The 20,048-nt window shown below is 36.6% G+C and overlaps 1 protein-coding gene across 1 annotated transcript in view; it reads left to right on the top strand.

Annotated features, from left to right (window-relative positions):
• Dpyd (dihydropyrimidine dehydrogenase) overlaps positions 1-20,048 on the top strand; it is a 715,003-nt gene that overhangs the window by 307,192 nt on the left and 387,763 nt on the right. The window contains exon 11 of the mRNA XM_042677821.1: positions 3,910-4,120. Coding sequence (XP_042533755.1) covers positions 3,910-4,120 — 211 coding nt within the window. The remainder of the gene's footprint in view (positions 1-3,909; positions 4,121-20,048) is intronic.

Genomic DNA, 20,048 nt, shown 5'->3' on the forward strand with positions numbered 1-20,048 from the left:
TTAGAATGAGAAGTGTTTCAGATTTAGACATTTTTTTTCTTCTAACTTTAGCACATTTAGAATATTGCCTATACATACTTAAATATCATGTGAAGGGGATTCTAGCTAGGTAATTTATTTTCATTTTGTGCCCATCTGATACACACAAGGTGAACGACAGTGGGAACAATATTTTTGGTGCACCTGTGTTTTGGCTATGACACATGACATGAGGCCAGATGTGGAATTTTCCTGTGGGAGTCTCAAATCAGTGGTAAGAGAGCTATAGATGTTTCAGCCTTTGAATGTCACATTTTGAGATTTGGGATGCTCAACCATATGCTTCTTTAGCAGAGAGCCCCGAGGATGTGAAATCCCCAAATTCACCATGATGCCCAGAGTGGTGTGGCCTTCTGTGCCACTTCAGGGAGACAAAGTTGATTTGAAGCTAGGTATTTTGTTGTAATAATTGATATAGAAGTTGTCCTGTCATGCTTCTTCTTTGTGTGGCAATGAGAAGCTACACATAACACCCTTAAAATTAATCCTGCGAGAAGCATGTGTTAAATAGTGCAAATTGGTTCCTATGCTGTCCAAAAATAATTCGAAGGCTATTTTACCTGATCTATAGTGTTGGCTGTTTTGTGTTCTGCTAATATCCTAATTGTCCTAATATTATATTCTCTTGATTGTCCTAAAATTAGATCAGTTATCCTAATATTTTTTCAGAAAATTTTATCCTAATCTCACTATTTTCCCCACTGCAGTACTGTGCAAACAAATCAATAAATATATTCAAATAACTTCCTTTTGTACATTTCCCCTGATGGAAAAAGTTATTTAATAGCAACATATTGTGAAGACCTCATCTAATTAATGTGCGCCACCAAGAAGTCAAACCCTGCATATTTCAGAGAATGTAAATGTCCCTAAAGTTCAAGTAGCCAAACTTCAGAATAATCTTCGTTCGTATCAAGCAGTGTTTGTATCACACCAGGTTTCTGTCTATGGTTGGACAGTAGGAGAGAATGCTCAGTATTCAAACACAAATCCTCTTTAGACAATTCCAATGTGAGTGGAGCTTATACGAAAACACAATTTCTTATCTTCATAACTACGCTCAGATTTCAGGCTCTCAAATCTAAAAATCCATACTATAAAGGACTTCAGGCATTAAATCTATGCTAATTTTATTTTCCAATTTTAATATCAAAATTTCCAAAACCTCATAAGAGACATATGTATGTTTAATACTACTTACTTTCAACAGACAAGAAAGGAAGACTAAGACAAAACAGATCTTAAATCAATCTGTGACACACTCTTCCCAACTGGGACAGCATAATCCTGTATTTTATTTATTGTCTCTACAGAAAATAGTGCTAGTGTAAATATGCATGGTATATTGATTTATTCAAACCATAAGCATTCAGCATTGCTATTCAATAAAGTGTGGTATTATCATTAAAATTTAGCATCACTTGACATTTTTGAAACACAATAAACTTGTTTATTTTGTGCTACATTACAGACTGTGACAAAATGATGTGGGAAACATATTTTGCAGACAGGTACCATATTTATTTTGTCATTTGAATCAGTCAAGCAATGGCTTACCTCTTAGTATTCATTATTTTATAGAAAAATTATAAGGGGTATTAGAATTTCTTTGTTTTAGGCCTGCTGTTACGAGTCACCTCTTGAAATCATAATCCCATTGATAAGTGCTGAGGCATACTTGAAGAAATGTTTGGGGAAATGTAAATTCAAAGGATAGCAACTGAGAATGAACAGCTTGTATATGTAACTTCTGTAAGACTAAGTTCTAGTTGAGGCACTTATGCTTTCAGGATTGTCTTCAAAATCACCACATACTAATGAATGTTCTGTTGTTATTCCCATATTGACTTCAAGAAACCTTTTCCAAAGCACAGTAGAAGCAAGTTTGAAACCTGATTCAAATCCACTCCCTTAAAATCTCCCTATCGAGGAAGTAAGCAGTTTGGGATTTAACTTTTTATATATTTACTACTACCGTATGATGCCTATTGGTTATTCTATTCAAATTTTACAATTTAATATAAGGAAATGGCTTGCAAGGATTTATAAGTACTCGTCCTCTTAAGCGTTAAAGAGAAATGGTAGACAGAATAACCTATAATTAAAAAAAATAACTTAAGGGACTGAACTGCTTCCTTTAATTTATAGTATTGGCGAGTGTCTTTAAATGGTTGTATATTCTCTTCCCCTAGGTAGTCTTTTCATCCTTGCTCTTTAAGTTTAATATTATAGTGTTATTGCATATTTGTGTATGTGCTGCATACACAAGTTTTGAGTGGATGAATGGTCTTCAACTCTTGTGTCTCTCATTCCTGGGTCAATAGCATAGTCCTTAAACCACAAATACTTAAGCCTCATCCAAATACACAGATCTAGAAACTCTGGGTGGTAGACCCATGCAGTCTGTTGTCACAAAACATTCCAGGTGATTATGATAGGTGCCAATGGAGGAAGCAGTGGATCTTGGTAGACTGCTGAGAGATTCTGTATGCTGAGTAGAGACTGCATGCCTCCACAGTCCCACCATGATCTATCTGGGATGACTCCTTATGGGATACTTTGCACACACAATCTTCTTTCCTTCAGCCATCAAAGGATCTGCTGAGCGTTTACTTGGCCTCCACAAGGGAGGAAAAATGTATGGGAGGGAATTTTTCTTTCTTACTTTTGGGAAAGAAAAATTAGCATACTAGTTCAGATTATATTGACAAAGGCCTGGCTACTCCAAAAAATAGCTCAGGGACAGCGTCCAGCCCCATGACTGATAAAAAACAAAACAACAACAAAAAATAATGAGTGGAACATAATAAGTAAATTTGAGTGTACATATCTATTCTTTTAATGACAAGAACACAAATGAGAAATGGGATTTCTCAATTTTATGATAGACAGGATAGTTATGATAGAGTTACAGGAAAGTTGGGGAAGGGAGTGGGAATTTGCCAAGATGAGCATGCCTGTTTTCCTTTCACATTTGTAATTTGTGGCATTCACGATGGTGCTGTTGTAAAAGGAAGAGGAGGGTGAGATCTGAAAATTGCAGTTCAAAGCCAGCCTGGGTGGGAAAGTCTGTGAGACTATTCATCACAAACAGACAGACAGATAGACACACACACACAGCTGAAAGTGAAGTTGTGACTCAAATGCTAGAGCACTAGCCTTGAGAAAAAACAGCTCAGAAACAATGCCCAAAGAAAGAGAAGGAGGAGAGGGGAGGGAGGGGAGGAGGAGGAGGAGCAGGAGGGGCAGGGGAAGGGGGAGGGGGAGAAGGAGGAGGGGGAGGAGGAGGAGGAGGAGGGAGTCAAAAAATGATATTCATTATCTTTTTATTTTGCAGTTCTACATGTTTCTTTTCTCTTCTTTTTAACCTTCTTTTCTCTTACCTAACATTCTGGTCACATACTCGCACAAATTGTCTCACCCACCTCATTGACTTTTTTCCAGCTTAGATCTGCACACCTAGTTAATAAACACGAGTATTTATTTTCATATGTAGGATGATTTAAAAAGGGAACTTAATCTGCAGACTTGGAAGCACCAACAGGCCAGGCTACTATAGTCAGAAACATTAGACATAACACTAAACCTAGGGCACTTGAAATAGAAAACCTGGGAAATAACTCATGAGCTCATCCCTATACATTTTTGTCACTGCTCCAATTCAAGACGGCCTCCCTACCCCAGGCAGGAGTGCACACGGTGTTCATAGATAAAACCCGAATCTTGGCTTTGGTGAAAGTGAGTGAAAGCTTCCTGGATGTTGAAATACTGCAGCAGTTACCATATGCATTTGGATAGGAAAATCAATGGTTGCATAGGATGAGAAATTATTTTAAACATGTTTCTCCTCTCTGTTCTTCTGCGTTTTAGATGGAGCTTGCTAAAGAAGAAAAGTGTGAGTTTCTGCCTTTCCTTTCCCCACGGAAGGTCACTGTGAAAGGCGGGAGAATTGTTGGGATGCAATTTGTTCGGACGGAGCAAGATGAAACCGGAAACTGGGTAGAGGATGAAGAGCAGACTGTCCACCTGAAAGCTGACGTGGTCATCAGCGCCTTCGGCTCGGTATTGAATGATCCAAAAGGTACAGGCCTGGCTTGGAAGCTAAAAGTTGGGGTGTAATTTTTCTGCTGCTCTAGTACCCCAAAAGTTTCTGGCTCTCGGCAATAATTGTTTTTTTGTGGTTGTGTTTTACCTTAACATTTACTTCCCACTTCGTGAGTGTGTGTGTGTGTCGGTCGTGGGGCTTGAACTCTGGGCCTGGGCACTGTCCCTCAGTTCTTCAGCTCAAAGCTAGTGCTCTACCACTTGAACCACGGCACCACTTCTGGTTTTCTGAGTGGTTTATTGATGATAAAAGTCTCCTCGGGTGGTAAGAGTCTGTCCAGGCTGGCTTTGAACCGCAATCCTCAAATCTCAGCCTCCTGAATAGCTAGGATTACAGGCGTGAGCCACCAGCGCCCAGCTTTATTTCTCAATTTCTAATACAGAGCACAAGGACCAGACTTGAAAGGCCCGGTGCATACAGAATCAATACATGTACAGAATTAGCTGTAACATGACAAAAACCAAAAAAGAATGCAGATATATTTCTTTAAGCAGATATCTAAAAGATGTGCTTTACATTAAAACAATGTTTCCCTTGTTTTTCTTAATTAAACTAGAATATGAAAATGTGGTTGAGAGATTGGACCAGCTGATCTTTAATGATGTGGGTGAACTGGGTTGTAATAAAATATGCACGTGCGCGCGCGCGCACACACACACACACACACACACACACACACACACACAGACAAATTAAATGCATGTTTCCTTCCATTTCTGTGCCAAACTATGAATGAAAACATTAGACAATTCGAAAGTTTGAAATCTTGTCATTTTGCCTAGATGACAAAATTGGATGTGCTAAAGAACAAAACCTTTAAAACGAAAACACAAACATTGCACATACATCTTCAGTGGGATATTTAATTCTATCATTTTGATTTTACCTCCTATAATATTTTTAGGGGCCAGGATAGATAAAGAAAAGCTCAAGTTTCTGGATGTTTACACTTTTTAAAAGGTACTTAATTCTCTTATTTTCTGAACAAGACAATTAAAAGAATAACATGTCTGTAGCTTAGAGATTTAGGAATAATAATAATAATAACTACAGAACTGAAACCTGATCATTCCTGTCTGTGACTTCATACTCTATCCATGGTAAAATGATATTTCCTGTCTAAAGTAGGATTGGACCCATGCATGCAAATGTGTTTTTTTTTGTATGCAACAGATAAGTCAAAATTGAACCAGTCATCAGGATATTTTATCTGCTGGATATCCCCAACACCTTGGCATTTGGAAACATCCAGATGTTTAATGTCATCAAGATAAATGTTTTCCAATAGCTGGACGATGGCCTGGATGTGTCACTTTCCATCTAGATGTTTGTAGGATGTGTAGACACAGTAGCAGGATGGTAATTTTTTTTTGTAATTCATTCACTGAATTTTGGATGGGATAATAAAGGAAAATGTATAAGTTGTATTTGACTATCTAAAATCCATCACATTCTTGTTCTTCTGCATACCATCCAAAATTGAGTAAAAATGTTGGATCCTGCTTAAGTAATAATTCTGTGGTTGATTTGCTTACCAAGAAATAATTTAGCTCACCGATGTAAATTCATGTTCTATAACTGTCAGTCCTGACAGTAGGGAGAAGGCTATCTTTTCTTGAACAAAACTTGGGTAGCCAAGGCTCACATCAGTTCTTGTTGTCTCAGATATTTTATAAGCTCAGGAAAGCCCATGAGATTTGTATCTCCAATTAAGAGGAGCCAAAAGCCAAGAGTGTAGGTCTGGCTAAAGTGAGAGACTGGCCAGCCTTTGAGTTCAAACCCTACACCTCCACAAGCAGAAGAAAAAGGAGGAGGAAGAGGAGGGAAAAGAGAGGAAGGAAAGATTTGATAGGCTTATTCTCCTCCTAGCCTCATTTTGAAATTGAAGAACTTATTTTGAAAGAGAATCCTACATATAGTCAATGGTCCTCCCTCCATGTCTGCATGAATACAGAACTACTTTCCCAGTGAAGGGTGCTGAATTGGATTTAACAGCACCCATACCTCTCTTCCTCATTCACGTATTTTCAGTATTGTTTTTTCCAACCCCCACAGGTTGGAATTCAAGGCTTTGAATTTTTAGCCTGATACTTCACTGCTTGAGCCACATATCCAGCCTTTCAATATCATTTTTCTTTTTTTTGCTTTGCTTTGCTTTTTTTGTTGCTGTTGTTGTTCTGGTCATGGGGCTTGAATTCAGTGCTTGGGCACTGTCCCTGTGCTATTTTGCTCAATGCTGGTGCGCTACCACTTTGAGCCACAACTCCACTTCCAGCTTTTTGTGGTTAATTGGAGATATGAGTTTCACAGACTTTCCTGCCTGGGCTGGATTTGAACTGAGATCCTCAGATCTGAGCCTCCCGAGTAGCTAAGATTATAGGCATGAGCCACCAGCGTTCAGCTTTCCATGCCATTTTATTAAGAAGAGAAACATGGAAGAAAAAGGTAGGAGCAATCTGCTTTTATTAGAACCTGACCAGAAAGATCTTTTCCAAATGGTATTTACAAATCTTAAAATAAGTTGCAAAATCAGAAATCATGCATATATATGCCATGATGAAAACTGGTTGACTGGAACCAAGTTGTCCATTTATGTTTTTTAAAAAGGTAGAAACTCATGGTATCCCTCTTTTACCCTGCATTCTTTCCCATCCTATGTCTGTGTCATGTGTGATAATATCTGTGTGATACTGACATAATTATTATATATATATGATGCTTATTTGATAACTATATGATTATCACATGGAATACCTATTTTAGTATATTTATCCATTTATGTCTCTTCATTTCTCCTTTTCCATCCTTTCCAACCTCACTTTGCATGGCCTCTGATGAAATCCTGGTGGAACACAGTGACATCTTTTCACTCTTTATTCAACACTCTGTTAAATATTTCATTCCATTTGAATGTTCTTCTCCAAGTCACTGAACCTTTTCAAGACTGAGCTTCGTGTGTTGAAACAATGACAACAAAAACAAGCAGAGTAAACCTCTTGGTATCCCAGGACTGTCAGAATTAAAAGGAAATCATGTGAAAGGGCTTTGCAAACCAGAGTTGAACAAATTATTATTGTTTATGACACTCACTTTCCTAGATTTTCTTCTGCCATTCATTTCAAAGCCTATCAATGACTATTTATCTTCTTTCCTTTGACTATACTTCATAGTACTTTCCATGTTCAAACATTGCCAATTTTCTTTACTTAATATATGTACACATTTAGTGGCCTGATTATGTTATCCTTCCATTCATTCATTCATTCGTGCATGCATGAATGAGTTGCAGGCATGCATTCCTGAAAACATACTAACCTCCTCTTGAGTGCCATGTAGTGGCTAGACTTACAGTAGGTACCCTTTCAGTTCTTTGTACATTATTTTCTTTGCAGGTTTCAGTAGACATCCTTTTGTCCCATATTTATGTTCATGCATGTGACCAATATTTACTGAGCATCTAATGAATGTCAAAAGGCCAAATTTTACTCTAGAGGGAACAGAGATGAACGAATCAATCTTCTTTACATGAAAAGTCACAAATGGAGAGACTGACATAAGAACTACTTATCACATTTGAAATGCATTGAGACCTGTATGGCACATCAAGAAAGATGTACAAAATGAATGGCAGCTCCTTTATCAGACTTTCCTAAAGCCATGTTCTTTTTAGACTTACTATTTTTTCATATTACATTGTGATTATTGTTCATAGTACGATAGACTTCCCCGTCCTTTCAAGATGTTATCCCAAACTCACATATCTAACTCCAATGTTCTCCTTTTGTTATTGTTATTATAAAGGTGAGGTACAGAGTTACCTAAGTTAAGAGTACATTTCTTTTTGGACACTGTCACCCCTTCCCTCCAATTATTTTCTTAAGACAATGTTTCCAGATGCCAAGAATGCATGTTTCTAATCCTAGATATCCAGGAGGCTATAATCTGGAGAATTGTGGTTGAAGCCATCCTGGACAGAAGTCTGTGGGATTTCATCTCCAATTAACCAGCCAAAAAAAAAAAAAGTCAGAGCTTGAGATATGGTTTAAGTGGTAGAGTGCCAGCCCTGCAACTATAAGACCCTGAGTTCAAGCTTGGTCCTACCAAAAGTAAAGAAAAAAAATTTACCAATACAACTTAATATTTCAGAGTAAGTCTCTGCTTGCAGAGCCTTATTGAATAAGTGGCTTTGTGTGTGTGTGTGTGTGTGTGTGTGTGTATCCAGCTTTGCTTTCTGCTATTACTTGTAAATTATTCCTCACAGTTCGTAGCACAGGGTAGACTTCTTTGGAGATAACTCAAGACAATCTTGATTGATGCATGCATTATATAGATACAGGATGAAATTCAAGAAATGAAATAGTCTTGACAGAATACATAGAAGGTAGAGTGATCATTTTTGTTCTCGAGTCTCTGATTATACTAATAGTTTAAATGAAAATACTCTCAAAGTTTTAATTAGGTCAATAATATGTATTTAAATGTACTGTAATTGTGAAATTCAAGATATTATTATTAAAATTTTAATCTCAGAATTTTTCTCTGATAAACTACAAACCTTTTTCAAGTCTATTAATTTATATATTTTACAATAAAAGGTGTAAAATAACTTTGTGCCCCCACTATACCTGTACTAAATGTGTCCTGCTATTAAAAATAAGTGCTTTGGTGACTTACAGAAAACAAGTAAGTACAAAATTCCTCAAATAAATAAGGATAATAAATTTGGATGGTAGCAAATTATTACTCCTAAGGCTAACAACAATTCTAAATAGTCATCAGTATTTTCTTAATTCTATTTTAGTTCTTTGTGGTTTTCTTTATGGGGTTGTACCAATGAGTAGAGAATAGAAATTAAAGAATACATATTTCATATGCTGATGTACAAAATATCTGTGTGCAAAACTGAATTGAATCTGTCAGTAACAATGCCTCCCAAATTCTAAAGGCAAGGGTGTCCAATTACTAATTCAATTGAAATAATAACCTTAGCTTTATTTAATGTTTCCTGTGACAAACTGAAAGCAGTTTCAGCACTTAAAAATTCTCTTTTATCCGCCTAGGGTATATAAAATTCCCAATCACCTTAACAGAAATTTTTATTGTCTTAGATTAATTTCAAGTACTATCAAAAACTTTAAGGAGACTGCTTCAAAGTGATATTTTTGCTCCCAAATGGTCTTTTTTATTAGAATATTCTAAACACTGATTTTACATATGTATGTATAATACATAAATGGATAAGCACATATATGCATATATAAGAACATTACTATTGCAATGCTCACTGATTATAAATTTTATCTCTCTTGTTTTCTTGGAAAAGATCAAGCTTAAGAAATGTCTTATATTTATATTTTTATAATTATATTTTGTTATTTTATGTTAAATTGTGTTATATTTTTATTTCCTTTGTTTATGGAAGCAAACTGCTAGTGATGCAATATGCAAATACATTCTGTTAGTAGCACACATGAACATAATTTTCCCTGTGTGTGTGTGTGTGTGTGTGTGTGTGTGTGTGTGTGTGTGTAGGCATTGCACTCTGAGCTCAGCTTTCTCACTTATAGCTGACACTCTACAATTTGAAACCATACATCCACTTCCAGATTTTGCTGCTTGTTTGGAGATAAGAGTCTGAAGGATTTGTCTACTTGATCTGGCTTTAAACCAGGATCCTCAGATCTCAGCGTCTTAGAATAGCTAGGCATGAATTATAGGCATGAGCCACTCACTCCTGGCTTAGCGTTTAATTACTATGAAATAAATAACTAAAAATAATTAATGAATTACCATTATTCTGAATCTCATCATTTATTTTTCCAGCTGATCCAATTATAGCCTGGTCCTCACACACCTTAGAAGTCTAGAAGACACTATTTAAGCTGCTCTGAATGCCCTTCAAAAGGAATGCACTTTGATCTATGCTGTGACCTCTGAACTTTCCCCAACTGCCAATCAGAACTCACCTCCCGTTCTTTTGAAATCTCCACTTTAAAAGATCTATGTCCTTTGATCCTTGAGAACTTAGAATATTTTTATCTTCAAATTAGACTGTACACCCAAAGAAGACAAAGATTATACCTTTATAGTCCATTGGAGTCACAATGGCAACTCACTAACTCATCCCCAACAAATATATCTGTGCATTTCACTGAATTTGTTTTGAAACATTAATTTTATTAAAACTAATCATTATCTTTTCCAGGCTAATTTGGTTTATTTTTTCATAAAAATGTAAAACTTAAGAAAATAATTTATTACTCTATTGCTACTGATTCTTTCCTAGTTTTGGCATACATTATTTCACTGTTTATAATTCAGTGAATGCCACATTAATTAGAATGGATCTGCTATATCAGCTCAAAGCAGGAGCTCTGAAAACAGTCTGTGCAGTTGGACACCTGGCTCCTTTCTTTCCAAAATTTATCCTCCTAAAGTTACTTGGCTTCTTTCTAATTTGTGATGTTTATCAATCAAGTGGGATAATTTAAATAAATCACTCACATATGTAAAGTTCTTATATAAAAGTCTAGCAATAGAGTCTCTTAAGTTTCAAATGTAATTATATAACATATCAGAGTTTAATAATCAAATTGAGCTATATTATACCCTTGTGACATGGGGATTCTTCTTTCCTTTCTCTCTTTCTCTTTCTCTCTTTCTCTTTCTTTCCTTCTCTATTTCCTTTCTTTCCTTTCTTTCTGTCTGTCTTTCTGTCTTTCTTTGCTAGTCCTGGGCCTTGGGCATGGGTGCTGTCCCTAAGCTCCTTAGCTCCTTTTGCTCCGGGCTAGTGTTCTACCACTTGAGCCACAGCTCTGCTTCCAAGTTTTTCTCTGGTTAATTGGAGAGAAGAGTCTCAAGGACTTTTCTGCCTGGGCAGGCTTTGAACCACCATCCTCATATCTCAGCCTCCTGAGAATTTAGGATTACAGATGTGATCCACCACCACCCGGCTGCAAGGAATTTTTTTCTTTCTTTTTTTGACCAACACATATTTATTTCTTAACATGATAATTACATACTTGAAAAACAATCCATGTATTTTAAATCATAAAACTCATATCACGTTCAGACAGACCTTTGGCATCAAAGGTGTTCAATCAGCTTTGCATCTATGGGTGTGTCTGCTGGCTAAGCCTAAGGAGGATGCAGGACTCTCCATCACGGCCCAGTCCTTGTCTACCTCACTCTTGGTCCTGCTCACTCGGGGCTACTGGCCCTCTATATCCACTAACAAAATAACCCTGGACATTGTCCAAGATTTCCCCAGGCAGAGGCTCCTCCCCAACAGAGAACTCTGCCTGTAGACTCATGTAAGAATCATTGTATAGACAGCAGCCACCGTACTTTAGCTTTGAATCTTAAACAGAAATAAAGAGGAAAGCAGGGAGGAAAATTAGTGTTGAAGGATTTGTGGTTTGTTCTATTTTATGCATCCTCTAGGTTCTCTTGGTATTATTATTTTCCTCTTTTTTACCTTTTGAAACCAAACTCTTGTTTAAAGACTTCTCAAATGCTACCTCCATGTAATTGCGGCCCCTCTGTACATCACCTTTACAATGAAAATTAAAAATTAAAAAATAAATCACAGGAATGGAGACTCAAAAGGAAAAAGGTCAAAGAAAAAAGAAGTAGTCATTGTGACAGGTGTGGAGATAAGAATGCAAGGACTAGAGAGAATTGTATAGAAGTTCTGTCAACCTTGCTTTCTATTTAAGCAAAGCACTTTTGAGATTTACGATGTTTAAGTGAGCGAACACAATATATTTGGTTAGTTTCATTTGCAGAAAAAATACTCATAGTTTTTAACTCATATATATAAAAGTGTTTTGTGCACATTTTTTGTATTTTCTCATACCATTGAGTGGATTTTCTTTCTACTAATTTTTAGTTGTCATTAATATCTATATTGAGGAAGTAGAGATGGAGTTCAATGGTAGAGTGCCAGCCTTGAGCAACAAAGCCAAAGATGAGTTTGAGGCCTTAAGTTAAAGCCCAGTGCCACAATTCTGGCTATATATATATTATTAAAATACATATATACCTTTTAGTATATATATGTACTTTATAGTTTTATAGTTTACAGCTTTATATAGAGTATATATATATTATATACATAGTTTTCAGTCAAGTATTTAAAGAGCAAACCATTTTTAAATGAAGCAGGTTTTGTCCTTTAGAAACTTTTCTTTTTCTTCCCTTTTGCAAAAAATAACTTTTTCTTCCCTTTTCAAAAGGGAAGAAGGAAATGCTTTTGAGGATGCTAAGTGTTTGAATATTGTGAGCTGGGTTAATGAGTTTCAAACTCTAACTAGCTAAAGCTGCGTCAGCACAGGGAAGCACAGCCCCACTCAGCTGGGTTGAGTGGGCCATGGCAAGATGACCAGACTGCCAAGGCACATCTCCAAGAGAGATTCATACTAGGAACCTCATACCCAAGACCTATTTTATTTTCCTGCTCATCTTGCTAGGAAATAGACATAATAAAGAAGAAAAAAATCCAGTTCCTTCTGAATATTTAATGTAGCCCTTAGAAAACAACTCCCACGAGAGTCCTAATTGCAATTACTTGCATAAGAGAAGTGTCTTTGGGGTGGGGGAGAAGAGAGGTTTTCAAACCACTCATCAGTCCATCATATTAGAAGTCTCTCAGAAAAGTTTTGAAAAGCCTCATGAGGGTAAATCAAGCCTTCTCTCAATATCAGCATTGATTATTACTAAAGTTCACTTCCTCCTCATACCGATAAAAGGTAAAAGATATGGGTTAATTAGCTTTGTTCTGGTTAAAGTCAGAACCATAAATTTCCAGTTAGGCAAGAAACGGTGGGTCTAAGACTCTAGCAATGCAGAGAAACTTAGAAATACATTTTTCAAATATGTTCGGTTTTTTCTTAATTATGTGCTTGAAAAATAAAACAAGTTTTAATATGAGCACAGTTTGAATTAGATACCCACAAATAATATTTATTCGTACTTTAAAAGACCTGAAAACAGTATGTTTGATTTGTTTTGCTATTTATTAAAATGTTCTTTATTTGGTAATTCTTTAAGAAAATTAAAATCACTCACACATTTCATTAACTGCACATTTAAAACTTTTTAGTAGTAGGCTTTATTTTTCAAACAATAAAACATCTCTTCCAGAAACTACTGGTGGAACTTAGAGATTCCAGAAAATTTTCTTTGAATCACTGTCTAGTTTGGCTTTCGGTTTTCAAAATTCCTCTTTTTCCTTTACCAAAAATGGTGAAGAGGAAACTGAAGGAATAAAGTATCAACCTGAAAAACTATTGTAATTGTTTTTCTCTATTGTATGTATTTTATGAGCAGGAATACTTGCTATTGCAAGTTATTGCATTTTTAATGTTAATGTTACATGTTGTTACATTTTAAAGAATGCATTAAATAACCTTGCACTTTACCGCTAGATAAGTTTTTTATTGTTGTTGTTTTTGATTCTGATACTGGGGCTTGAACTCAGGCCCTAGATGTGATCATTTAGCTTTCTTATTCAAGTCTGGTACTGTAGTACTTGACCCACAGCTCCAATTTTGTATTTTTTGTAGTTAATTGCAGATGTGTCTGATAGATTACCTCTCCCCCCAGACTACTTTGAACTGTGATCCTCACATCTCAGCCTCCTTTTTAGAAGGAAAACAGGATTATACATATGAGCCACCAATATCCAGCTTGGAAGACCTTTGGTAACTGATGGCAACCTTTAGAGGAAGGGCACTACTCAAGATTAATGTAACTAGAAATAGATGAGATAGAATAGAGAAACTGGGTAGTTCAATTTATAACAAGCTAGCAATGTTATGATATATCACCTTGCCTTGGATTTTTCTCCAAACATGCTGGCAAGGATCTAAGTTATCTTATATTCTACATTCTTGAATTCACATGCTTGTTTGCTTACTATCTTCCACTGTCTGCTATTGCTGGCCTTGAGCTAGGAGCTGAGGATGAAGCCATGAATAGGCACATGCAGACTTTGCCTCCTGGAAGACATCATTTAAAAGAGTGGGACTCACAATCTCAGTGATGGCCCAAACTTCTCCTGGAGAAGTTTGGAGTCCTAGGAAAGCACGGAGCAGAGTCTAGCGGTTCATGACAGCTTCCTTGTGGAAGTGGCTGGAGAGTTGATATCTGCAGGATGTGGAGGAGTCTCCAGGTGGAATGGGGGTGGAAGAGGAAGATTACACAATTTGCTTAACACCACACTTTTAGATTAACTAGTCATTTTACAGCCCTTTATAAAAAAGCTGTAAGAGGAAAAAGATATGTCTTTATAAAGTTGTCACCAGCCTACGTATTTCATGTATCTTTTCATCTTCATAAAAGAAATTAGAAATTTTCCATTTCTATTTCTAAACTGGACCATTATTTTGGTTCTATGAGCTCTACGATATTGATTCTCTCATTATTCTCCTTGCAGTGAGCATTTATCTATCTATACACACCTATGCGGTAAACCCTGTTCACACACCTGACACGTGGTATTCAGAGCTCTTTGCCCCTCAACAACGCATTAACTAATGGGAGGAAGAGGCATGCTAGCACACGTATTGCCACACACGGGATAACTTGAGATGACATTGAGCCTAAGTTGCAGAGTTGAGTAGGAGTTTCTCTGTGGGGAAAAAAAAATCTCTATGCAAAGTATGGGTTGACAAAATGGTCTCGTGCTCATGCGCAGACAGTGGAAGGAATCTGGGTACCTAGGGACAATGCTGCAGTTATATAACGAGGGAAAGTGGGCAGGGTTAAGAAGACAGGAAATAGAACCATCAATGTCTGAGAAGCCAATGGACTCTGCTTAAATGAGCTTCTTTTATATTTTAATTACATTTAAGGAGTGGGGAAATGTGTGTATGTTTGCTTAATCCTTTGTTTCTTTTTGATGCTGCGTTATGCTAGGTAGTCCAAGGTGTTCTTCATCTTAGGATCCTCCTGCTGCAGCCTCTCATGTGCTGAGATTACAGATAGGTTCCTCCATGCCCAACAATGGGGACGTTTATCTTGAATGAGGTAATTCTACCAGGTCTTTAGAAACTCCCCTTCTCTTTTTTGTATTTTAAACTATGGTTAATGTGCTTCAACTAGTTGGGAGTTACCAACCCAAGAACTGGCTGTGGAGAAGGTTGAGACTATTAGACAAATTTATTTCTACTACTGAGTGCACAAATAACATAATTACTCAATAATGGGGTCTAATTCTACAAGGTAGGGCCCCTTTGTAACTCAATAAGATGTTCCATCCAAGGGAAGAAAGAGAACTTGTGTTCAGTTGTCAGTTGCCAAGCCAGCTTGCCAAGGCAGTGCTATTGTATGTGCCTATTTTTTTCAATTCATTAATTACAATAACTAATTTCAGCTTTGGAGGAAAAAAATGTGAAAGGTTCAGAGAGACAGCATAGATGTCACACAAGTGGTTATTTTTTCCACAGAGAAGAAACTACCAGGACTGTAAAAAAAAAACACACCTCTATACCATGACTGTCATGTTAAGAAGAGATGATCTGACATTAAGACAGAAGAATGTCAATCAAGACATCAAAGGAATTTTCTCAAAAGTTACAGCGAATAAGATGGACAAAATTTTGAGGGGAAAAAGAAAGAAAATTCAGAATCAGGGTGAATTTCCTAAGTAGCATAGTCAGAACTTGGTCATGTGTTTGATATGGAGGTTGGGGATAGGATGTCTAACTTAGAGGTAGTAAGATGTTTATAATTCTGGTGGAGTTCCAAAGCACAACAGATAGATGTGCCTGAGCAAAACAGGGATGGACACCATGGATTTATCAATACATTCAACAATTGAGAACAGACATTCACTGTAGAACTGAATGTGCGGCTCAAGTTGTAGGGTGACAACCAGGATCAAAAACACCAAATATTGTCAGATGCTGGTGGCTCACAACTATAATCCTAGCAAGTTAGAAGACTGAAATCTGAGCATGGTGGTTCACAGCCAGCCTAGACAGGAAAGTCAGTGAGTCTCTTATCTTGAATAAACTACTTAGAAAAAACCAAAAGTGGTGTTGTGGCTCAAGTGGTAGAGTGATAGGCTTAAGCTCGGGGCCAGCATCCAAGCCCAAAGTTCAAGTCCCGGGATCAGGAAAAAAAGAAAAAGAAAGAAAAGAGAAGAAAAGCTAAAAATGAACATGAGGCTCTGAGTTCAAGCCCCAGGAATGACCTGAAAAATAGTTTAAGAAAAAGAAAGAAGGAAAGGAAGGAAGGAAGGAAGGGAGGGAGGGAGGGAGGGAGGGAGGGAGGGAGGGAGGGAGGGAAGAAAGAAAATGAAAGAAAGAAAGAAAGAAAGAAAGAAAGAAAGAAAGAAAGAAAGAAGGAAAGAAAAGAAAGAAAGGAAAGAAAAGAAAAGAAAAGAAAGAAAGAAAAAAGGGGAAGGAAGGAAGGGAAGAAAGGGAGGAAGAAAGAAAAGAGACATTAGGTGTTATTCCATCCTGCTTGCCTGCCCTTTCAGTGTCATAACTTATTTTCAAGAGCACTCATTATTTATTAATTGAAATGAATAAAAGTTATTATAACTTATTACAAAAGTATGATTTTTAAGTACCTAAGGCATTTATTCTAGGATTGTAGTAGTCTATCACCTAACACATTTTGAAGATTTTGATACTTTTGTTTTTTGAGTTAGCATACGTGTGTAATAGGACACGGTTTCCTGTGATACTTCCATAATTGCATATATATAGTGTACTTCCAACAAATCCATGCCCTCTACCATATTCCCATCCTTCCCCTGCAAGTTTTGTTTTCTTTTTGTATGTATTTTTATTGTTAAGATACTGTACAGAGGGGTTACAGTTACATGAGTAAGGTGATGAGTCCATTTTCTATTGTGCTTATTACCCCTTCTTTTGTTTTTCCCCTACCATCCCTTGTTTTATTTTCTGATGGCAAACGTTTTGAGAGAGTGTCAAGGATGGCCTGATTTCAGGATGCCATAGCTTCCCCTTTTACTAATGTGCACGGTTCTCCTGTGCCATTTCATGTTATATAATGCCTAACTACTCTAACATTTACATATCTTGGGATGTGAAATGATTGACCCATTGTGAACAATAAAAAAACCTTTTTAAGATATTTGTTCTATAGTTAACTGGTAGTTTAACAAAATGATTATCAGGAAACTAAAATAAGCTTGAATGGGGAGGCAGGACTAGGGAGAGGAAAGTGGATGAATGAAAGAAAAGAGGAAAGAGAATCAAATTTAACTAAACGGTTCAATGTATGTATGTGGTAAAGGAAGTAGAAAATGTTAAATGAGTTGGGCGTTGAGGTGGAGCTGATGGTGTAGAGAAGAATGGCAGAAGAGATGTCTGATCAAAAAACAATAGACAGGCCTGGGAGGGTGGCTCAGTGGTACAGCGCTTGCCTTGCATGCCTGAGGCCCTGGATTCCATTCCTCAGCACCACATAAGCAGAAAAAGCTAGAAGTGGCGCTGTGGCTCAAGTGGTAGAGCACTTGCCTTGAGCTGAAGAGGGGAGGGACAGCACCCAGGCCCAGAGTTCAGGCCCTATGACTGACCAAAAAAAACCCCACTAGACACATAAATATGTACAAATTAGACATGTTAACACCCTTGTCTAACCATTTGAAAAATGGTTAGGAGGAAAAAAATACCTTTATTTAAGAAATACGTCCCATATGTTGCTTTGCTTTTAAAAATACTTTGTTTGCCTTGTTTTTCTTTCTTTGTGCTGTTGCTATGGCTTGTCTTCAATGCTTGGGAAATGTCTCTTAGCTTTTTTTTTTAGTAAAGGCACTATAGTGCTCTACCATTTGAACCACAATTTCATCCAGCTTTTTTGATGATTAATTGGAGATGAGTCCTGGCTGGTTTGAAACCACGATCCTCAGATCTCAGCCTTAGTAGTTATAATTTCAGACACAAGCTCTTAGTTCCAGGCTGCTTTGCTTTTAATTTCATTGGGGGCAATTAATATTCTGAAGAGCCTCAAAGTACAACTGTACATAGTTTTTTAAAATCAGAGAAAACTCTTCTTTTTTTCTATCTGAAAGATTTCTTGTATTTCTATGACAAAATATTCTGCAGAGAGAAGAAATGATGGGATCTTATACAAGTACTGGCATTTCTTTAGAATAACCATCCAAAATAATGAAATTCTTGTAAAGTTTTTCTTTGGAATTACTTTAAGGGATAGAAATGATGAGGAGGCAGGTCAAACTGATAACAGTGTTGAAAGTGATTTAGAATCAACATCACATCACTTACAACTGCCTTAGACATCCATTTGAAGCACAACATGATATTTCTGTAATTATTTTACTTCCCTTTAATAACTGCATAGGAATAGGTTTGTTTCCCCAGTGAATAACTCTGTTCAGAGTCTTTTCTTATCTTTATTTTCCAGGCTTCACTGGTGGTTGATATCATATGCATTCTTACAGGGAGACAGTGGATAAATCAAATCAAAGTAGTTTTTCCATCAAATCAAAGATTACATACCAGAAGTAGAGCAGTGGCATGTAACAAGTTTTGTTGGGAGAAAAATGAAGGAAAAAATTCACATAATTGTTTCAGGGAACAGAAAAGAATAAAATGTACCAAGAGGACTTCACATATTGTGAATGCAGTAGTTGTCCTGAAGTTTATTGACAGTGAACATTATGTTTGTCTTTAAATATTATTTATTTTAGTATGACATTAGTTATGTTAGCACAATAAAATGCTATTTTATTATAAAAAATAAGTTATTTTATTATTTTTCTCTTCTGAAATGTGAGACAAAACTCAACTGCTGTGACATGTGAAATCAAGGTACTCTTGTGAAGTGATGTTGAATAGTATATACTGTTATCAATAATAATACATTTTGTATTTAGTTTGGTGCTTTGCCTTGGTATTCTTCTTATGGGGAAAATATGAAAAAGATAGGATGTTTACCTAAAACTAGAATCACTGTCAATTAAATTAGTCAATGATTTGAATGCATGTTATTGTTTAATTGGTAAATTACATTGGATTGCATTTAATATTTACCCTCGTTAGGAACGTTACCCAGTTTAAAAGTAAAATGTTAGCATTGCTAAAGAGGAAACAGATACTTAATATCAGTGCCACTGCTCAAATGCTGTAATGCCATCCTTTTTTGATACCATCTTTTTCTCCATAATAGCCATAGTATCCTGTAACTAAAAAGCTCTTCAAAGGATTTTCAGAGAAATTTTATTTGCATAGTCATTTTCCCCAAAAGTTCAGGAAGGAGACTCCAGCATATTGTACTGCATAGTATATGTTGAGTAAATATCTACTGATTGTTCCAAGCCTTGTAAATTTAGTGTACACACACACACATACACAAACAATTATACACATAGAAACAGACAGACAGACAGATAGATAGACCAAATGCTTCACATTTAATTTGTCACTTTCATAATCTGACCTATGTGCTTATGGAATCCAACACCCTAGTCTTTTATTCACTATTAACAAGTATTCAGGAGCCTGTTTTTCTAAGCTACACATAAATGAATACATTCATTTGCTTGTACAGGAGCTTGTAGTCTCAGTTAGGAGGGAAAACCATGAGTAAATCTGATTGGTATTAGGTGGGAAATGTTAAAAGGGAAAACAGATAAAACATTGGTGGCATACACAGAGGAGAGAAGCGACTTCCTATTGCAGGGACAGGTTTTGTTGTTATTATTGTTTTTCAGAAGTAGTGGACTATGTCACAGAGTCAGGACTGGGTAGGAATTAAGGGAATTGAGACAGAGAAAGGACCTGAATTTACAGGGAACAGATGGCATAAATACCTAGGCAGCATGACTTTTCCCCACAATATACCCTAGGATCCAGCCTTATGACACATTAGCTGGCACGTAGGGTTGACCATGATAAATAGTACA

The sequence above is a fragment of the Dipodomys spectabilis genome, unplaced genomic scaffold (assembly GCF_019054845.1).
Source record: "Dipodomys spectabilis isolate Male_0828 unplaced genomic scaffold, ASM1905484v1 ptg000002l, whole genome shotgun sequence".
Lineage (NCBI taxonomy): Eukaryota > Metazoa > Chordata > Mammalia > Rodentia > Heteromyidae > Dipodomys > Dipodomys spectabilis.